Below are 20,238 nucleotides of genomic sequence, written 5' to 3'. Positions count from 1 at the left end.
TCTATAAATGAAACATTTTGGTTCTCTAGCTATTAAAAGCAAACAGACAGAATCTAATTTAAAGGATGGAAAGGGAGAAGAAAAATGGGTTTTAAATAATGGTTTGGCTAGACAGCGAATAGTTTTGAACTTTAAAATGAGTATAGTTCTAATTGTATTAGGCAAATTATTAGCTAAAATTATGTTGATTTTTTGATGATTTATGGTGACTTATATGGAGCTCCAAATGTTTTTCAGATATCATTTTATGTTTAAAAGAACAAGATAATACTTTCATTTTATCTAGCCTGTAAAATAAATTCATAAGCAAAGAAGTAAAGGGACTTACTTAGGACGCTATTCTTAACCAGATATACTGCTTCTATTGTTAATTAACAACTAAGCTATCCTGCCCCAATTAATAATGCTGTTACGGAATCTTAAGCTGTCAGATACTTCATAAGTCATCCCCCTGCATGTTGGGCAGCAAAGTAAGGGGGGGGGCGCAGAAAATATTTCTGAAAATCCTAGGAAAAGTCCTTTGCACTGAGATAGACAAGGAGCTATCAGCACACTGTCTCTTCCCCTTCCGTCCTCTCCTACAGAGCAGCGTATGTGCCAGCAGCAAGGCCATAGGAGAATAACAGTTCTCTCAGCTCTAACAGCTTCCTGAAAACTAGAAAATAACTCAATGAGTCACACTTAAAAGTAAGGAAATAGAACTGTCGTGGTACCTTGCAAGAGGGAAGTAAAGTGCAAAAACCAAAGCATAAAATACAATTTTACTTTTTATTTTCACTGTTGTACCTATAAATTGTTATTACCTCTTAACTTTTACCAAGTACATAGGGCTTTAACTCTCACATTTTTTCCCCTAATGTAAACGTTGATGTCACTGGAAATTTTTTTAATATTTGTAGAACCAAACCATAATAATTTTTAATCCATAGATCAATCAGTCATTTGAGAGAATTTTCAAAAGTAATCACTCTCCCTTCCTTTCTATAAAATAAAATAAAAGTAAGTTCAGAATCTGAGGCTTCCTCAAGATAGAGATTTAATCCCTATCAATGCCTATGTCCAAATCCTATTTTATTTCTGCTGTGATGATGGTTCATGTTAATGTTACCGTCCATAAGTCTGAAAACCTGTTGCCATTGATGTCTTTGTTCATATAGGAAACTAGGCTTGGTCTGTAGCTTTTCGATGCTACTATCAGAAACCAAAGGGGAGGAAGAGGTCATTAAAAGTTGAAGACTGCCATTTGGCAGGTGAAAAACAGCAGCTTTGTTTCCTTATGTTGTTATAGCCACACTCCTAGGATCACAAACATTCTCTAAACATTGAACACTTTACCAGCTGTGCTGGGATCAATATGAGGGCAATTTATCTCTCCTGTAAAAAAACTGTTAAACTGCACATATGCAGACACAACACTAAAATACTAGCTTTCACCTGGTGCTAAACACTACTACTTCTACACACCATGAAATTAGAGAAACATTATTTACAAAATCCCTTTGACAATGTTTCATGTTCTAAGAAATAAGTCTATGAAGAATTGGTAAAAATCAAATGTCTGATTAAAAATAAAAAATACAAAGACACACACAAACTAAAGCATGCTGCATAAAAACAATCCATTTAACTTGGATATTTATTTTGAGAATACTTAATGTTATTTAAATATCGCCTCTAATTATAAAACATTAAATGTATTACTATCATGTTTTAGTCAAGATGTTAAATTTTAAAAATGCAGATTACATAAATAGAATATTGCATTATAAGAATTTTTTAATGTGAAAATAATCAAAGTTTCCACAAATTTTAATTTAAATGTATTCTCAGTTAATTTTCACTTCAGATCAGAATTATCAAAATGATCAAGGTTAGATAATTAACTTACCTCATATGAACTTGGAAGTTTTAGTTTTAAACTTAGAAATTTTTTAATAGTTCCCACAGTTACACGTGTAGAACATCGAATGAATTTCTTCATTAAACCCTATAGGAAATAAAGATTACTAATTAAAATATTCTACCTTGTTTATAAAGAAACCACAGATGTCATTTCCACTTCGAGTATTTTCAAAATGTATTCTGAAAATGTTTCAGTTCACAGCTCTTCAGTACTTGTGAGTAAAAATGTTCCTAGGACATCTTGCTTCCCTACATGTCATCAGTTTGGCTCAAATAACTCTTAAAATTTTTTTTTAAACGTTCCTAATTCTTAGATACATGATATTCTTCGAGAATGTGTGTATTAAGAAAATCCTGGCAAGTAGACAATCTGCATACCTCTAGACATTTTGGTAAAGAACAGATCATTAGTTTAATTGAAAGAAAGGTCATAAAAAGCATGTACATATTTTATTATACAATATTGCTTCTGAAAGCATTAGGGACATTTTAAAAAGTCTCAAAACAAATATTTTAAAAAGGAGCACTGACTTCAAATGGGGCTCTATGGAGCCCTAGGGGTGAATAGAGAGAGGCCAGTTAATTCACAAGAGCCCCAGCAACCAAGTCATGTAGAATGGACACCCAGTCAATGTCTGATGGGCTGTGGCAATACTTTACTGAGAAAACAATGTTCTATATGCCTTGATTTTTCTCATTTTATCACTGAAATATAAGAACCAATCCAGAATGAACACCCAAACTGGAAATGAATTAAAATGATGATGTAGACATAACCATGAACGAATTTGTAAAACAAACTTACATCCCCAAACCTTAGAAAAATATCAATACTAAAACACACAAAACCCAGCAACTGGATCTTTTAAAGATATAAAGTATATGTATAGAGAATTAAGTAGACAATTTTAAAATGTTCTTTTTAAAAAACTGATTTCAGAGAGCAAAGGAGAGGGAGAAAGAATCATTTATCTGCTGCCTCCTGCACCCCCCTTCCCCCACACCCATAGGGGATGGAGCCTGCAACCTGGGCATGTGACCTGACCTGGAATTGAACCGGGACTTCCTGATTCATAGGTTGGTACTCAACCACTGAGCCATCCCAGCCGGGCTTGAAAATGTTCTTAAATCCACGAAGTCAAAAGTAGACTTATCCATGCCCTAACCAGTTTGGCTCAGTGGATAGAGCATCGGCCTGTGGACTGAAGGGTCCCAGGTTCGATTCCGGTCAAGGGCATGTACCTTGGTTGTGGGCATATCCCCAGTAGGGGGTGTGCAGGAGGCAGCTGATCGATGTTTTTCTCTCATCGATGTTTCTAACTCTCTATCCCTCTCCCTTCCTCTCTGTAAAAAAAAAATAAAGTAAAATATATTTTTAAAAAAAGTAGACTTATCCAGTCAATATGTATTTCTTAGCAAATGTATTCCCAGGAAAACATTTCCTAGCAAAGACCAACAGAAACAACTCTATAGATGATAGTTTGACATCAATCTAACAAAATTCCAATCTGGAATTTAATATTTAATTTGCAGGCACTTAGAAAATAAAAATACAACAATTATGCATTCTCTCTCTATAGAAACACTTTATAATTATACTAGTGACCTGGTGCACAGATTCGTACACATTGAAAAGAAATTAATTAGAAGGTGGCTGATGGGGCAGGACTGGGCAAGACAGGCCAGACATGCCCTGGAGCCAACCTTCCGCAGTCCTTCCCTGGTGTCTGCGGAGTGAGCCGGGTCCCTCCAGCAGGTGGGGTTGAGGTCCCTCAGCCTGGCCTGTGGGGATGCAAAGCTGCTGTAGTACAGGGTGTGGAACGCACACACAATGTGCAGGAAATCCGATTCGGGGCAGATAGTGCCCCAGCAACAACATCGCCCATGGCCCAAGGGGGAATTGTGCGGCGGGCTCCCTCCTCTCTGGTTTTGGGGTGTGCCACCTGAGAACAGCCGCTGCCCAGTCACTGCAGCTTGGCAGCTCCTGTGTTGAGGATCTGCCCCCTGGTGGTCAGTGTGTGTCATAGCGACTGGTAGGACAGGTGGAGGGACACTTAGCATATTAGCCATATATATCAACACTAATAAAAGAGAAAAATGGTAATTGGCGTACGACGATACCCTTTTCATTGGCTAATCAGGGCTATATGCAAATTAACTGCCAACTAAGATTGGCAGTTAACTGCCAACAAGATGGCGGTTAATTTGCATATGTAGGCACAATGCAGGGAGGTGAAAGGGAAAGCAGGAAGAAGCCCCCTGAAACTGAAAGTGATCGGAAACCCAAGGGGGAGCTAAGAGCTGGGGGGCAGGGCCGCCAGGGCCGCCTTGGCCCTGCCCCCCAGCCATGATCGGAGAATCAGGCGCCTTTTCCGCCCTGGCCAGTGATAGCAGGAAGTAGGGGTGGAGCCAGTGATGGGAGCTGGGCACGGTCGAAGCTGGCAGTCCCAGGAGCTAGGGGTCCCTTGCCTGGGCCTAAAGCGAAGCCCACAATCGCGGGGCCGCTGCAGCTGCGGGTCCCTGCTGCCCGGGCTGGACGCCTCGGCCAGAGGCCTCAGGCCTGGTCAAGGGGCCGATCCGGTGATTGGTGATCGGAGGGTGATGAGGGTCAACTCCTCTGGCCGAGGCATCAGGCCTGGGTGGGGGGCGGAGCCGGGGATTGGGGGGATATGATGGTCCCCTTGCCCAGGCCTGAAGCCTGGGTCAGAGGCGTCAGGCTTGGGTGCGGGGTGGAGCAAGCGATCAGAGGGAGATGGGGGTCCCCTGCCCAGGCATGATTCCTGGGCCAGAGGCCTCAGGCCTGGGCGGGGGCCAGAGCCAGTGATCAGGGGAAGATGGGGGTCCCCTGTCCAAGCCTGACACCTCTGGCGGAGGCATCAGGCCTGGGCAAGGGGCCGATCAGGAGATCGGAGGGTGATGGGGGTCTACGCCTCTGGCCGAGGCATCCGGCCTGGGCAAGGGGCAGAGCCAGCAATCAGAGGGGTCTGGGGGTCCCCTGCCCAGGCCTGACACCTGGGCCAGAGGCATCAGGCCTGGGCTGGGGGCAGAACCAGTGATGGGGGGAAATGAGTATCACCTGCCCAGGCCTGACGCCTCTGTCAGAGGCATCAGGCCTGGGCAAGGGGCCGATCCTGCAATTGGAGGGTGATGGGGGTCAACGCCTGAGGGCTCCCAGTATGTGAGAGGGGGCAGGCTGGGCTGAGGGACACTCCCCCCCACCCCACCCTAGACACCCAGTGCACGAATTTCGTGCACCGGGCCCCTAGAGTGTGTGTGTGTGTGTGTGTGTGTATATATATATACATATATATATATATACATATATATATATATATATATCTTATAGACAGCCTATAGTTGTACCATAAATTTTTATCCATTTTACCAATCTCTGCCTTTAACTAGAGATTAATCTATTTCCATTTAATGTAATTACTAATGGGGTCAGATTTATATCTGCCATTTTTCTATTTCTACTTTAAATGCCTTAGGTCTTTTTGTTCCTCTGTTTCTCAATGACTGCTTTATTTTTTGTTAAAGATATGTTATTTTAGTTGTCTTATAACTTCTTTCCCTATATATTTTACAATTACTTTCTTTGTGATTTCCCTCAGGATTATAACCTAGTTTGGAGTAATACTATTTTGAATTTCAATTAATGTACAAAAATTTGCTCATATATATCTCTGTTCTGCCCCCCATCTCAAGCAAAGTTTCAAATAAAAAATACATTCTGTCTTTTATATTTACCTGTGTGGTTACCTTTACCAGTGTTCTTTATTAATGTAGATTTGGGTTATGGTCTGGTGTCCTTTCATTTAGGTTTGAAGGATGCCCTTCATTATTTTTTTGCATAGAAGGTCTTGTGCGTGTTCTGTTAGTTTTTGTTTATCTGGGAATATCTTAATTTTCTCTCCCCTTTTAAAGGATATAGATTTTTGATGGATAATACTTCGTTGACAGTTTTCTTTTCCTTTCATCTGTATATGTCATCCTACTGCCTTCTAGGTGAGAAATCAACTGCTAATCTTACTGAAGATCACTTTATAAGTGATGAGTCACTTCTTTATTATTGCTTTCAAGATTCTCTCTTGTCTTTCAGTAGTTTAAAATATATCTTGCTATGGATTTTTTTTGGTTTACCATAGCTGAAGTTTGTTGAGCTTCATAGATGTTTAATATTTTCATCAAATTTGGGAAGTTTTTGGCCCTTATTTCTTTAATTATACTTTCTGCCCCTCTTTCTTTTGGGACTTTCATTATGTGTATGGTGGTAAGCTTGATGGTGTCCTACAGGTCTCTGAGGATCTGTTCATTTTTCTTCATTACTTTTCCTTCTGTTACCCAAACTGAATAATCTCTATCTTCTGAGGTTCCTTTCCTATTACTCAAATCTGCTTCTGAGCCTCTCCAGTGCTTTTTTACTTCAGTTACTATACTTTTCAATTCCAGAATATTTTAAAAAATAATTTCTATCTCTTTATCAATATTTTCAATTTTGGTGAGATTGTTCTTGTACTTTAATTTAGGTGTTCAGAGATGGTTTCTTTTAGTTCTTTGCTCGTATTTAAAATGAATGATTTAAAGTACCTAGTAAGTCCAATGTCTGGACTTCTGCAGGGATGGTTCTAATAACGGTTTCTTTTACTGTGTATGTGTTATACTTTCTTGTCTCAATTTTTTGTTGAAAACGGAGCATTTAAATAATATTATGTGACAACCTTGGAAAATCAGATTCCCGCTGACTCCTCAGGTTTATTATTGTGGCCTGTTTCTTCTTGACCTACGTAAACCAATTCTGTAAAGCCTGTATTCTTTACATCTAGTGACTGGCTGATTGAACCAAAATTTCCTTATACACTTGGAAAAAATAAGTTTCCCAGTCTTTGCTGAGGGATTCTGTCCTTGTTTTGGGCCACACTTCCAACACTAAGTAAGGTGGTTGAAAATTCTGCCTTAGTTTTCACTTCTTGTGCAGAGCTTCACACCTATTTGTCTTTCTGAGCATGTATACAGTTTTGTGTATGTGCTTGGCCTTTTATTAGAATCCCAAGAATATGTCAGAGCTTTTCAAAGCCCCTTGTAAATGGGGTATTTCAGGAACCACCAGAGAGAGCAAATAAAGACAATTATTTGGCTGTTAGGTTTTGAAGAGTTCCACCTCCGTTTTGTCCCTTTGGTACCTGAGAGGCTGCAGTGGGCGCAGGGCTGGCGAGTGGAGAATGGGACCAGTGCATGTGAAAATGGCCCAAAGTCAGACATTTTACTTGATTAATGCTCCATAACTTCTGAAAGCCTAATTATTATAATTCTGGAAAAAGTTGATTTTATAAAGTTTTGGCCAGTTTTTTCATTGCTTTTATGGAGGAGCAAATTTTTGGTGGTTTTTACTATTTTCACTGCCTTCCTGCTCTTGGCATTGGCTTTTAAGTTGGCAAAGCAGTAGCCATACTGTGTAAACTATACATGTAACTACTCTAACACTACATTTGAGAATCACATCCTACTGCAAAGGAATGAGATGGTTGAGGTGGTTATATTGGAGCATAAACATTGTTTCTCTGTCTTTAAGGGTATAATCATGTTTCAAGGACAACACCAGGAAAAATAAAAAACAGCATCAATGCCTGCTGCCTAAAGGAACACAATAAATGCTGACTTAATAAGTTACAAACTAAGCTCTAATTGAGTGATATATGCAAGGCTTGTATAGCATTTCAGAGAAGGGATTCACTAGGGTGAAAAAAAAAGCATCAAAAAGAATAGAGGTCTCTGCTTGGGTCTTGACGGAAGCATAGGAAAGTGGTGAGAAGAGGGAGGAACATGCCAAAAAAGAAAGCGTGTTCAAAGTTTTAGAGGGTTTTAAATCTTAATACAAGCCTTTATATATTCTGGATGCAAGTCCTTTGTCAGGTATGAGTGTCAGCATATATGTTGGTACTCATGAAGAAAGCAATAGTCACTTGTCTTGAGAAGAAGTTTCACTGATGGGTATAAGGGGCGATAAATTTACCAAGATAGGGACTAGTTAAAGGCCATGAATGCTATTGGAAAGGAGTTAAGACTTGATTCTATTGGCCAAAAGACGGCAAACTATGACCACAGGTCTCAAGCCAAATCTGGCTGGCCACCTCTTAAATAAAGTTTTATTGGAATACAACCATGCCAGTTCATTCACTATTGTCTATGGCTACTTCAGGGCTACAATGAGTAAGTTGAGTAGCTTCAACAGAGACCATATGGCCCACAGAGCCTAAAATATTTACTGTCTGACCCTGATATTGGCCTGGACTCTGATTTTCATCCTCTGCCTTACACACATTCAGGGTGTGGCCTCAACCTTGGATAAGAGAGAAATTAAGGATACAAAAAAAACACTGAAGAGACTGCTTCCAAAAAATTACATATAAAGTGAGCAGCTAGGATGGGGAATTTTTCAGGATTTATAACAGGCTAAAGCAGTGATTTCTCAACCTTTTGGTCCTTTAAATACAGTTCCTCATGTTGTGACTCAACCATAAAATTATTTTCATTGCTACTTCATAACTGGAATGTTGCTACTGTTATGAATCATAATGTAAATATCTGATATGCAGGATGGTCTTAGGCGACCCCTGTGAAAGGGTCGTTCGACCGCCAAAGGGGTCGTGACCCACAGGTTGAGAACCGCTGGGCTAAAAGGAAAGAGTATAAGGTCCAAGATGACTCCAAGGTTGTGAACTTGTATGACTGGTTGAAAGATGGCAATAATAACTGAAATTGCAGGTTTGGAGTACAATTAGGTGAAAGTATAATGAATTTGTCTTTAACACCTGAAGTTTCAGGTGTTGGGGAAACTCCCAACTGGGATACTTACTTTCATACTAGAACTCCTGCAGAAAAGTAGCCTTTACATTTACTTAAAAAGATAGTCAATCTACTATATTATAAATATATTCATATATAAAATGTTGACTTAATTTTCACTATAAGATAATAATTCATGTATTAGAGAGCTAAAGGATGATCAAAATCTCTATTAAGGAGAACCCCCTCAAATGGGGATTATAGGAATGATTCAATGAGAGAGAAAAGTAAGGTCATTAAAAAACTTAAAAAAAGAAAAGGTGCTCCACCAGAGCATAAAAAGCCCTAGAGAAGCCTGGGAAGGTCAATAGGTGCAATGGCCACATCTCTAAAGATTTCTGTACTTTATTACATGCCTTATCCAATTGATAATTAAATCAATTATTGTATTGCATTATAACTGTTTATTTGTGTAAGACCTTGCCAAACTTCCTTGACATTTTTTTCTTATTTATATCTTCATTGTCTAATATCCACATAGATTAGTATTCACTGACTCAGTATGCTATATTCTTTGTTGCAAGATGCTTGGAACACTTAATTGGAGATGAAATTTTTTTAATTTCTTAAAAGAAAAATATCATTAAATGTATTAGTGAAAATTCAACCCACTGGCTTACAGATAAAACAGTAGAAGTGAAAGAAGAGACAATGAATACAGGTATTTGAATAAAACATGGACTACAATATTCTCAGGGGCTGACATTTGCTGGGACAAAGTGAGAAAAATCTCACTTTAACCAGTAAAGCAGTGAACCTTTATAATAAAAACAAAAGTTCCTTGTAACAAAAAAAGCAAGTAGTAGGGTGTCTGAAACTCTCTAATATAGAGATCTTTACAAAAAGGTTCAATTAGTAGACAGATACAGGGTTAGAAATGGAGATTCTATAGGAAGTATCTGGGAGCCTTCAAGGACTTTAAGAGTTCACAGGCATTTTATGACACCAATTTTATTTCAGAAGCAATCAATTATATTATTCAAAAGCATGAAGAAGTGTTTTTTTAGTTAGTTCTTAATAAAAATAGAAAAATAACGGAAGAAGTTAGAAGAGGGTGAACCAAAAGATTGGAGATACTGCCCAACATAAAATGATCTGAGTTGGTTACCACACTTAAAAAAGGAAAAACAATGTATATAAACTCCCAACAAAGGTATAGAAGAAGGTGCCAGGAGAATCAGTGGTGTGATTCTCTGATGAACCACTAGGTGGTGGCATTGGCCCAGGACGGTTCAGTTGTGGGGGTTGGAAATCAGGTGTGTGGAGTAAGCAATTGCTTGGCCATTTCATTTGTAGGCATGGAACTGTTAGAAGGGTATTCAACTTGATTATGTTAATAAAAACTTTGAAAGAAAACATTTTGAAACAGGAAAATTCATCAACAAATTATCAAAGGTTTACATTTGTAAAAAATACAACTGTACTTGTCCACTCACCTTTACTACATTGTCCCCTGACTGTCCGTTATTTCGTAAACAATCCAGACATATAGCAATTTGTGGGTCACTTCTGTGATAATCTTTATCATCTTGATTTTCATCACCTTCTTCATCTACTTTAGGTTTTTCAACTTTTGAAGTATCATCTGTACAATTTAAACAAAACTCAGATATAACTCAAAGTTGATATTGAAGTTAAGCAATAATATTTAATCATCAAAACAAAAGTCAACTTTGAAGAATAACTGAAACTTTCAATACTTTTCATTGTTGAGTTAGTTGGACCATTTAAAAATATTTTTAAAAAACCATCACTGACTTATTAATATAGCCTTAGATGTCTAGGCTCACTGGGGCATCCAAATGAAAGATTCAGGACTAGCTACATTTTGTCACAAAAATAATTGCAATTGGTGATTAGATCACTTAGAAAGTAGACAGGATATAAAAATACTTCCAAATTCTCTATATATTCAAATTTAAAACTGAGTAATCTTTTCTAAGTTCTCAAAATTTCAAATTATTAGATATTCATAAAATTAGTTAAATATAATGAATAAAATGAATTCAATGAATTCTTTTAAAACATGTTTACAGCTTATAAAATATGTTAAAACTCCATTAAGGAAATCTGAATATATTTCATATTATATCCAAATGTATTTAACCTATTAAATACTTGCAGCCTACATATAGTTTACTGAGTGCCTTTAACTCTCTGTTAGATATGCATTGTGCTAGGTTTGAGAGAACAGTTTTGAAACTAGAATTATCATCTGCAGGAGAAACCGACAGGTAGAGAAAGCAGAGAAGTTGGATGGAAGAGAGAAAATAGACTATACAGCCACATAAAGAAAGATAATAAACCTAAACTGTGGGGTGAAATAGAGATTTAGGGAAAATTTCCAGTGGAAAGAATTAGCCAGCCAACCATTACAGTATAGAAAAGCCCAGGAAAAAAAGACAGGTTAGCTCCTCTGTAATGACTATAGTATAAGCATTATGTTTGTATCATAAAAAGCAAGTGGGTTCTCTTCTGCATTCTTTCTTCAACATATTTATATGGAACCCACTTAAATAGTATCACCTTTTAAGAACCCAACTCCCAGCTCCAAGAAAAAATCCAAAATCTCCATCTAAACCAGTGGTTCTCAACCTTCTGGCCCTTTAAATACAGTTCCTCATGTTGTGACTCAACCATAAAATTATTTTCGTTGCTACTTCATAACTGTAATGTTGCTACTGTTATGAATCGTAATGTAAATATCTGATATGCAGGATGGTCTTAGGCGACCCCTGTGAAAAGGTCGTTCGACCGCCAAAGGGGTCGTGACCCACAGGTTGAGAACCACTGATCTAAACTAAAGACAAAATACTTTAGAGAGGGAGAAAAACACAAAATAGGCTGTAGTCCTTCACAAGTCAACCTATAAGATACATAGAGCCCTGAACTAAATCTAACAGATAGCTTCGGAAGATGATCCCCTGGAACTACTCCTCTTGAAAACGTAGTCAAACATTTAGTCAACTTTATATCACCTATGTTTTTCCTATAGCACTACTATCTAAATTGTACTTTACACTTGGGTAAAACAAGCCTTTAGTTAAGTCATTTTCAGGCCTGGTTTCTTGCCTATTTTGTTGTTATAGAGCAGAAATAATCCCTTGCTATCTTCTCTGTCATTCAAAACTAGAATGCTCAAACCTCCCCTACTACAGGAAGTTAAACTAAAGAAACTATGATCCCCATTTTATAGATGAAAAGAGAAAGAGAATTTTCTCACCCATCTTAATTATTATGTGTAATTGACAATCCTGTGATCTTATGGAAAAGCCAGAGATGGGAAATTGAGCTCACAATGAGCCTATAAAAACACATGTACATATTTAAAGATTTCAGTGGTACTTAGGTCATCTTGAAATCAGTCTTATATTAAATAATCCTGAAAGGATACTTTCTTATAATTTCAGGTATGTTGTACTTTTTCTTTTCTTTGTGTGAATTATATACTTACCAAAAGCCTTTTCTCTGCTCAGTAATGTTTATTATTTTGCTAAAATTATTAAAAATTTACTGATTGCTGAGTCTCCAGGCACCCAGAAGAGAAATTTGGACACTTAGCACTGGTGATGGGGAAAACTCGCAAAAGCAGCTAGAAACATTTTTCAGTTCCAGATATATAAAAATTTGTATCACCTGAGCTCCACCTATGAAAACTTCATTCCAAGATCCCCTTGCTATGCTGTCAGCCACATCTCAGTTCCCTCTCTTATTCAAATGTACAAACTAAAACAAAATCCCTCACTGTTTAGTTGCAGGCTATAGCTCTTTCTTTTCTTCAGTTTGCATTATTTGCTGGAGAGCTAAAGGAATCAGTAGTCGGTTTTCTGTCTTATCTCCTTTTTCTCTTCCCAAAGTTCAATTTCCAATTACCTTTAACTGGAGTGATCTCATGATTTTACATGAAAGGTTCATAATATAAGTAAAAGAGTACATGAATTCTGCACAGGAGACACTTGAACTTGAGGAGAGAGATTAGTTGACCAAAGCTATAGAAAGCTAATTTGTGAGAAGCTATCAGATACAAATGTAAGAAAAAGTCACCTTGTCCATTTTCTTGAGGCTTATTTTTCTTCCAAAACTCAGATTCACGCTCAAGTTCTTCTAATTTAAAAGAAAAAAAGTATAAAAATAATAGAAACAGTCATGAAATGTGTAATAGAAAAACTGATTTCATAAAACACAGAATTCTGCAAGAAGCCAAAGAGTAACTTACGTTCTCGTAGTCCAGGGACCAGTTTAAATATGATTTCCTCTAATGTATTATCCAACCTTCCAAAGAATAAAGGAACAATGAAGATATCAAAATCCAATACATAAGCAGCTGGGGATCTCTATCTTATATGTATTGCAAATGTAGAGCATGCAGTTTCAGCACATCTACTACACCAAACTCCTCTGCACGCGGAGCACACCTATTTCTAGCCTTTCTTTCCCATGTGGTAGGTTGATAACAAAAACAGTCCTAGTCCCCGACTCTCTCTACATCCACACCAGTGGTTTTCAACCTTTTTTGGCCATGCTCCCCCTGTGACATATAATTCTTAGAGTTCAAAAGTGAACTCCTGTTCACGTGGAGGAAGCCTAAAAGGCCACTAACTTGGTCTAAACAAGCTTCCAAAGGACATGGAATCCATGAAAGACAAAAATAAAAGAATGACAGGACAGCTGAAATACTGAGGAAGAAATCACTAAGAAATTGTTAAAAAAAATAATAATATGAAGTGATATGAAATGCATAAATATGTCACAATATTTATATACTGTATATAAGGCCTCTAGAACCTAAGAAATGCAAAAAATTCACTGTTAGTAATTCATTCTCGAATTGTCCCCCTTGTGGGGCGTGTGCCCCATGTGAGAACCACTGATCTACATCCACTGAACATGACTGACTCCATCCCTTAATCAAGGGAGGAATTCTAACTCCCCACCCCAAGAATATGGGCAGGCCGTGAAATATGGCATTGGGCTTAGTCCTGAGCCCAGGCCTAAAGAGGCACTACATGCTTTTGTATGTCCCCTCTCTCTCAGAATCCTGCCAACCATGAGAACAAGTCTGGAGGGTGAGGCACCATGTATAAGAGAACCCTGCTAAGGCCATTTCAGACTAGGTCACTGAGCCCGTCCCCAATCTGAGAGGCTGCTCTGCTGATCCGACCTGGTTCTACCTATCCAGTCAACTGCAGCACCATGAGCGAGCCCAGCCAAGACCAGAAGAACCACCTAGATCTGTGAACTGCAGAACTGTGAGGAATAAGGAATGCCTTTTTTTTTTTTTTAAAGGGTGGTTGGTTTTGCAGCAATAGTTAATATATTCACTCTCAAAATCTCTATTACAACTCTGGCTCTTTCCTATAAAGGAAATAATCTCCATTTTTCTCTCCTGAGAAATTTAGACCATTTTGTCGTTCTATCTCAGTGATGGCGAACCTATGACACGCGAACTCATTTTTTTGGTTGATTTTTCTTTGTTAAGTGGCATTTAAATATATAAAATAAATATCAAAAATATAAGTCTTTGTTTTACTATGGTTGCAAATATCAAAAAATTTCTATATGTGACACGGCACCGGAGTTAAGGTTTTTCAAAATGCTGACACGCCGAGCTCAAAAGGTTCGCCATCATTGTTCTATCTTCCTAGATTTAAAAAAAAGTAAATATTTATCTTGACATTTTAGTTTTTTCCTGATGAGAGTGTAACCCTTCCTTTTCATTTTTTTACTCTCATTCTCTTGCTCCCAGAACATCCTTTTCTCTCTTCATACCTTCATCCTGCTCAGCAGCATTTCAGCAGCATTACTATTCTCTAACTACAAACATTTATACTTTCCTTGCATCTTAAAAAATCCAACCTTTATAGCAAGCTGTTAGCTGTTTTTCAATTGGAAAAACTTTGAAAGCAAAATTGACATTATTTGTCACATATAATGTTTCCCCAAATTATCCCTAACTGCCAATTAAATAGGTTTAAAAATTATTTTAGAATTAAAGCTTAATATGTTTAAATTATTTTTTAAAGTCATTTTTCTCTCCTGTATTGTTCTGCAGCAGTTTGATAGGGTTGTCTAAAACTGCTCCTTTCAGGAAAGAACAATTGGGTTTTCTTTTTTTCTGTCTACTCTTTCTTGGTCCCTAAGTATTTTTCTTTTCCAATGCTCTGCTCTCTTGACCTTTTCAGTGAACTCATATAAGCTAAAAGCTTTTACATATATTCACACACACACACACACACACACACACACACACACACACACACAAACTACATCTCTGCTGAGCTTAAGTGCCACATTTCCAACAGATGCTTAATATCTCAAGCACCTCCTTTTGTTCATCTATGTCAACACTGTCTTATCCATCCTCCAACAAAACATTGAATATCACTGTCATACTTTTCAAAAATTAAATTTAGAAATGTGACCAAAGGCTCAAAATGCAAGAATTATCTTAATACATGCACATACCTCTTCCCACCCCTTGATTCACACATTGAAGTCACTATGCTTCACCAACAGTTCCTTCTCGATATTTCCCCCATATAGTCTTTTCATGCTTCCCACCCTTCTACTTCCTTAATTACCAAAGTATTTAAAGGACAGTATACACCTATTTTCCTTTAACTTGACATGCTCATAATGATCAAATTAATGCTTAAGGAAGATTCAGCATTTGCTTTGCTCAAGAACCAATTTCTTCCCACCACCTGGCTTCAAGTGTTTTTATAACTTGAGTCTAACCTACAAACCATAACTGGTGTTATTCTCTTATTTCTCTTCCCTAGCCAACAGGCCTATTCAGTTTCCCATAAGAATGCCTTGTCTTTTTGCACTCCTTTTCCCCTCATGTTCTTTATCTTGGCTCAATTATTCTTTTCCTACTCTCCAACCAAACCAATGTTACCTTATTCTTCAAGACTTAACTCAAATACTAGTTTGTTCACAAAGTTCCCCTGACCATTTAATGGTAATATTTAAAAAGTAGCATTTCTCTTCTTAATTTAATATTTTCACCAAAGTTATATATATGTGCAATTTCTCATTCTGACTCCTACAACCCCAGAGGCACCACTTTCAAATCCAACCAGTTTCTTCTAATATTTACTATTAGCAAGTCAGAAGTAGGGCCTGAGAACTGCCATTTCTAACAAGAGACTCATAGTTTGGGGACCATGCTTTGAAAACCACTGGGCTAGACATTTATCTGTAGATAAATTACTCCAACTACAGTCACTAAAATAGAAAAAACAAGTCTAAAATCTAAGACTTGCAAATCCAGATTCAATGAAATGATGGCAAACATCACACAGAAATAAACATTACAAAAGGCTACGTATATCTAGTACTGTTTTTAGATGTGTACTTCCCTAAGATCCCACAGTTAATCTGTGATAGAGCTATGGTAAAAACAGTGGGGAAAAAATACGTTTAGTGGTAAGGACACCTGGCTTGAAGCTGGGAAATGGCATTTGAGTTTGCTGAGACCTTAGGCAAAGTCATGGTAAATTTCAATTTTCTAAACTGGAAAAAAGGGTTTGGATTAGGATCTTACAAACTACTTCCAGCTTTAAAAATATATGATTATACTTAAGTAAATGGCAGTCATTTTTAAAATTCTGAGTTTTAAAAAATTTAATAGTACCAAGATTAGTCTACCTCACTATTAGGTCTGCTCTCTTTCTACTGCCATGTAGTTCAACAAAAGTGGTGTGTTGTGTAGAATATTAAAATACTGAAGCAAAACTACAACTAAAGTAACTCTGAGAGCCTAAAATAAAGTTATAATTTTAATTTGGATATGTATTTCTTAAATATTTAATAGGTACAGTCGTATTTTTCTATTTCTTCTTAAAATCTGTATTAATTGAACCAAGGTGCCAACAAATATTACAATGCATAATAAAAATTATTAGCGTTTACGTATTTACTTACCTCAACATTTCTAATGGATTTGTCTCATGAACCTGGTTGCCACACCTGGGACAATCATTGCTATCTTCAAAGTGCTGAACAATACAAGTCTTACAGACTAAGAAGAAAGAAGGTGTTAGGTTAAAATGCATCATTTAAACTGAATGTAATTAGAAATAGTCCTTAAAAATTACCTACTATAGGTAGAGTACTATTCTTTAATCAAACTTTATAAAACCTTAAAATTGTAACACTGGAAAAAACCCAACTGAAATAAAGCCTGCTGTCACAATATAAAAAGTATATACCATTTTGTTGTTTTTCTTAAAGAAGTAGGACCAAAATGAGGTTTTTACCTTAACTGAATTTACTTCTTTTGCTAGAAATATATTTGAATGCAAAATAAATATTTCTTAAAAGAAGTTGTGAGTTTTCAACATGTTTGGATTGCTTTTCATTAGCAGGGTGCTCCTGGAACAAAGCAGGAATTGCAAGGGAACTTCTGGTCTTTGCGGAGCATGAGGGCCAGCGCTCACAGATCCCATGATTCCATGGAGCACAACAAGCATGGCAGTGGCATCAAGTTGGCACAAAGGCACGAGAGGCAAAGTGAAAGAATGACTGCAAAACTGACAGGGAAAATTAAGGTTTTTAAATAAAGATTCTAAACTAAGATAACAGAAATATGACTTGTGGATTTAAAAAAAGTAAAAAACAACAACTGGTAGTAAATACATCTCCCACATGATTTTAAAGTTGTAAATAAAGCCCAACCTTATACAAAGTAGAACCTGAGAAAATCCAAGGCAGAAGTTCAGTAAAGATTTGCTTTCCCTAAGATGTTTACAAAATCATCACTACAAATCTACCCTTTGATTCTTAGTCTTTAATTTGGTTTATACCAGCTATAAAACATATTTTTAAAATATCTTAAAGATTTAATGCCAAGCTCTTTAACTGCTCAACTGCTACACATACTGGTTAACTCAACAGGTGCAAGATAAAAAGGTCTAGGTCTGGGTTAAGACTCTATGGAGACTAATTACAATCTTCATTCTCATCAGCCACCTACAGAAAGATGCTGTGGCCACAAGAAACACCTGGGTCAGAACGGGAGTTAGGCTCACCAATGATATTATTCCCAGTTGAAAAACCACTTAAATGGCAACAAGTGCTAACATTACCCGAGCACTAACCTAGTATCAGGATCTGGGCTCAGGGCTTTGTATAGATTAAAGTATGGACTGTTACCATCCTCCTTTGGCAAATGAGAAACAGTACTGGAGAGCCTGAGTAGGCTGCCATGGCTGCTCACAGCTGCCTAGCTGTGTAGCAGAGATGGCATCCACTCCCCGGCTGTGCATCTGCAGGCCTAAAGTCCAATTACTATGCTAAGCATCATAAAGCCAGTAACACTTGATCCCTGGCATCAAGATTTGTTATTTTTTTTTAAATATATTTTATTGATTTTTTACAGAGAGGAAGGGAGAGGGAGAGTTGGAAACATCGATCAGCTGCCTCCTGCACATCCCCCACTGGGGAAGTGCCTGCAACCCAGGTACATGCCCTTGACCGAAATCGAACCCGGGACCCTTCAGTCCGCAGGCCGACACTCTATCCGCTGAGCCAAACCGGCTTTGGCAAGATTTGTTATTTTTAACTGATCTTTATATTTAGCCCATCACAAACATCATAAAACTTCTGCCTAAAGCTTACAAACTGAAATGCTTCCTTTTACCATTTCTTAGATTTGAACTAGGCTGTTGCACAAATTAATAGAGTCATGTGTCATCTAAAACGGTGGTTCCCAAACTGAGATGGGCACCACAATCACCAATGAGATTTTTTAAAAGAACAGATTAATGGGCCCCATCCCAAAACAATTAAATCAGAATCTCCAGGAGATCAACAACAGGACTCTTAACTTTGAAAAGCTCTCCACCAAAGACAGTTAAAGATAACTGGGAAATCTTGGCCAAAGGAGGCCATAAGCTGGCCACAAAATCCTCACCAGTGAGTACCTCTGATAGATGAACCCATTCCAGGATTTGGCCTTCTGCCAAATCATAATCAGAAATCACTTTACTATTCACTATCAGGAAATCAGTCATGGGACAAAACATAATCGAAAAAATATGGGATGAAGATACTCTCTCCCTGTAATGAAGAGGCCAAAGTAGGACAGCATAATGCTCTAGACCAGTGGTTTTCAACCTTCCTAATGCCGCGACCCTTTAATACAGTTCCTCATGTTGTGGTGACCCCCAACCATAAAATTATTTTCGTTGCTACTTCATAACTATAATTTTGCTACTGTTATGAATCATAATGTAAATATCTGCTATGCAGGATGTATTTTCATTGTTACAAATTGAACATAATTAAAGCATAGTGATTAATCACAAAAACAATATATAATTATATATGTGTTTTCCGATGGTCTTAGGCGACCCCTGTGAAAGGGTCGTTCGACGCCCAAAGGGGTCATGACCTAGATTGAGAACTGCTGCTCTAGACAAAAGACAATCTGGAGGCAGACTGGATCTGAAACTCAGTCCTACCACCAGGCACATTACTTACTCTATGCTTCTATGTACGAAGCAGATAACAAGAATATCTATCTCACAAGGTTCTTGTAAGAATTAAATGAGATAATATATGTAAACTGTGTAAATAAGTATATCGTAATGTACTTATATTCAATGAATATTTGAGCTGTAACTATAAATTAGATCACCAGATGAGCATAAAATCATAACAAGGAGCATCAGTAATCGAATACTGAATGGCAACAGACTATGATTAGTTTGATGTGTCCATCTGAAATAACAGACGATCTTGCTAAAGGGACTTTAAATGTCTATTATGTATTGGTATTAATCCTCTGCAGCTATGACAGCCCTAGAGAGAGTCTTACAGCTCAAGTAAGGTATTTTCTACACATTGCTTCACCCGAATGGGAACCGCCTATCTTTGCATGTATGATACTTCTTTTTCCAAGATTGACCCTTTACCCTAGAAAAAGAAGTATCATACATGCAAAGATAGGCGGTTCCCATTCGGGTGAAACACTTCTCTAGTATACATTCCTTCTTTAACTTTATATATTTAATACAATTCCTACTGGTCTAGGAGCTATCTTGTTCTGTCTTTTCACTTTGAATATACCTGCTCTGAAGTACTACTGCATGTTGATTTCATAGTTTAATAAAGGGCTATTCTACATCCTTATTTTCAAGTTCTTGAGAGGTGGGGGTGTTCTTCACAACAGGTACAAGGACCATTGTTGTTGCTTATCTTGTATGTATGGTCCACCCACAAAGTAATCTACACAAATTTCTTTTCTTAACCACTAATCCTGCTCTCATACCATATAATAAAAGGGTAATATGCAAATCGACTGAACAGCGGAAAAACCGGTTGTTATGATGCACACGGACCAACAGGGGGCAGATGATCAACACAGGAGATGCCCCTGGTGGTCAGTGTGCTCCCACAGGGGGAGCACCGCTCAGCCAAAGCCCAGAAGCCAGGCTCACAGCTGGCGAGCACAGCAGGGGTGAGGGGAGCCTCTCCTGCCTC

General features: G+C 37.7%; 1 protein-coding gene across 4 annotated transcripts in view; it reads right to left on the bottom strand.

Annotated features, from left to right (window-relative positions):
* The window catches only part of PCGF5 (polycomb group ring finger 5), a 108,917-nt gene that overhangs the window by 15,580 nt on the left and 73,099 nt on the right, over positions 1-20,238 (bottom strand). For 3 of the 4 annotated variants that reach the window (XM_059662815.1, XM_059662816.1, XM_059662814.1), the window contains exons 3-7: positions 16,678-16,774; positions 12,965-13,020; positions 12,793-12,852; positions 10,185-10,333; positions 1,889-1,987 (exon numbers count right to left, since the gene is read on the bottom strand). In XM_059662815.1, the coding sequence (XP_059518798.1) occupies positions 1,889-1,987; positions 10,185-10,333; positions 12,793-12,852; positions 12,965-13,020; positions 16,678-16,774 (461 nt within the window). The remainder of the gene's footprint in view (positions 1-1,888; positions 1,988-10,184; positions 10,334-12,792; positions 12,853-12,964; positions 13,021-16,677; positions 16,775-20,238) is intronic. The other variant, XM_059662817.1, reaches the window with a different exon arrangement.

Source organism: Myotis daubentonii, chromosome 13, assembly GCF_963259705.1.
Source record: "Myotis daubentonii chromosome 13, mMyoDau2.1, whole genome shotgun sequence".
Classification (NCBI taxonomy): Eukaryota; Metazoa; Chordata; class Mammalia; order Chiroptera; family Vespertilionidae; genus Myotis; species Myotis daubentonii.
Note: the sequence above shows the minus strand (reverse complement) of the source record. Positions and strands in the feature narration are given on the sequence as shown.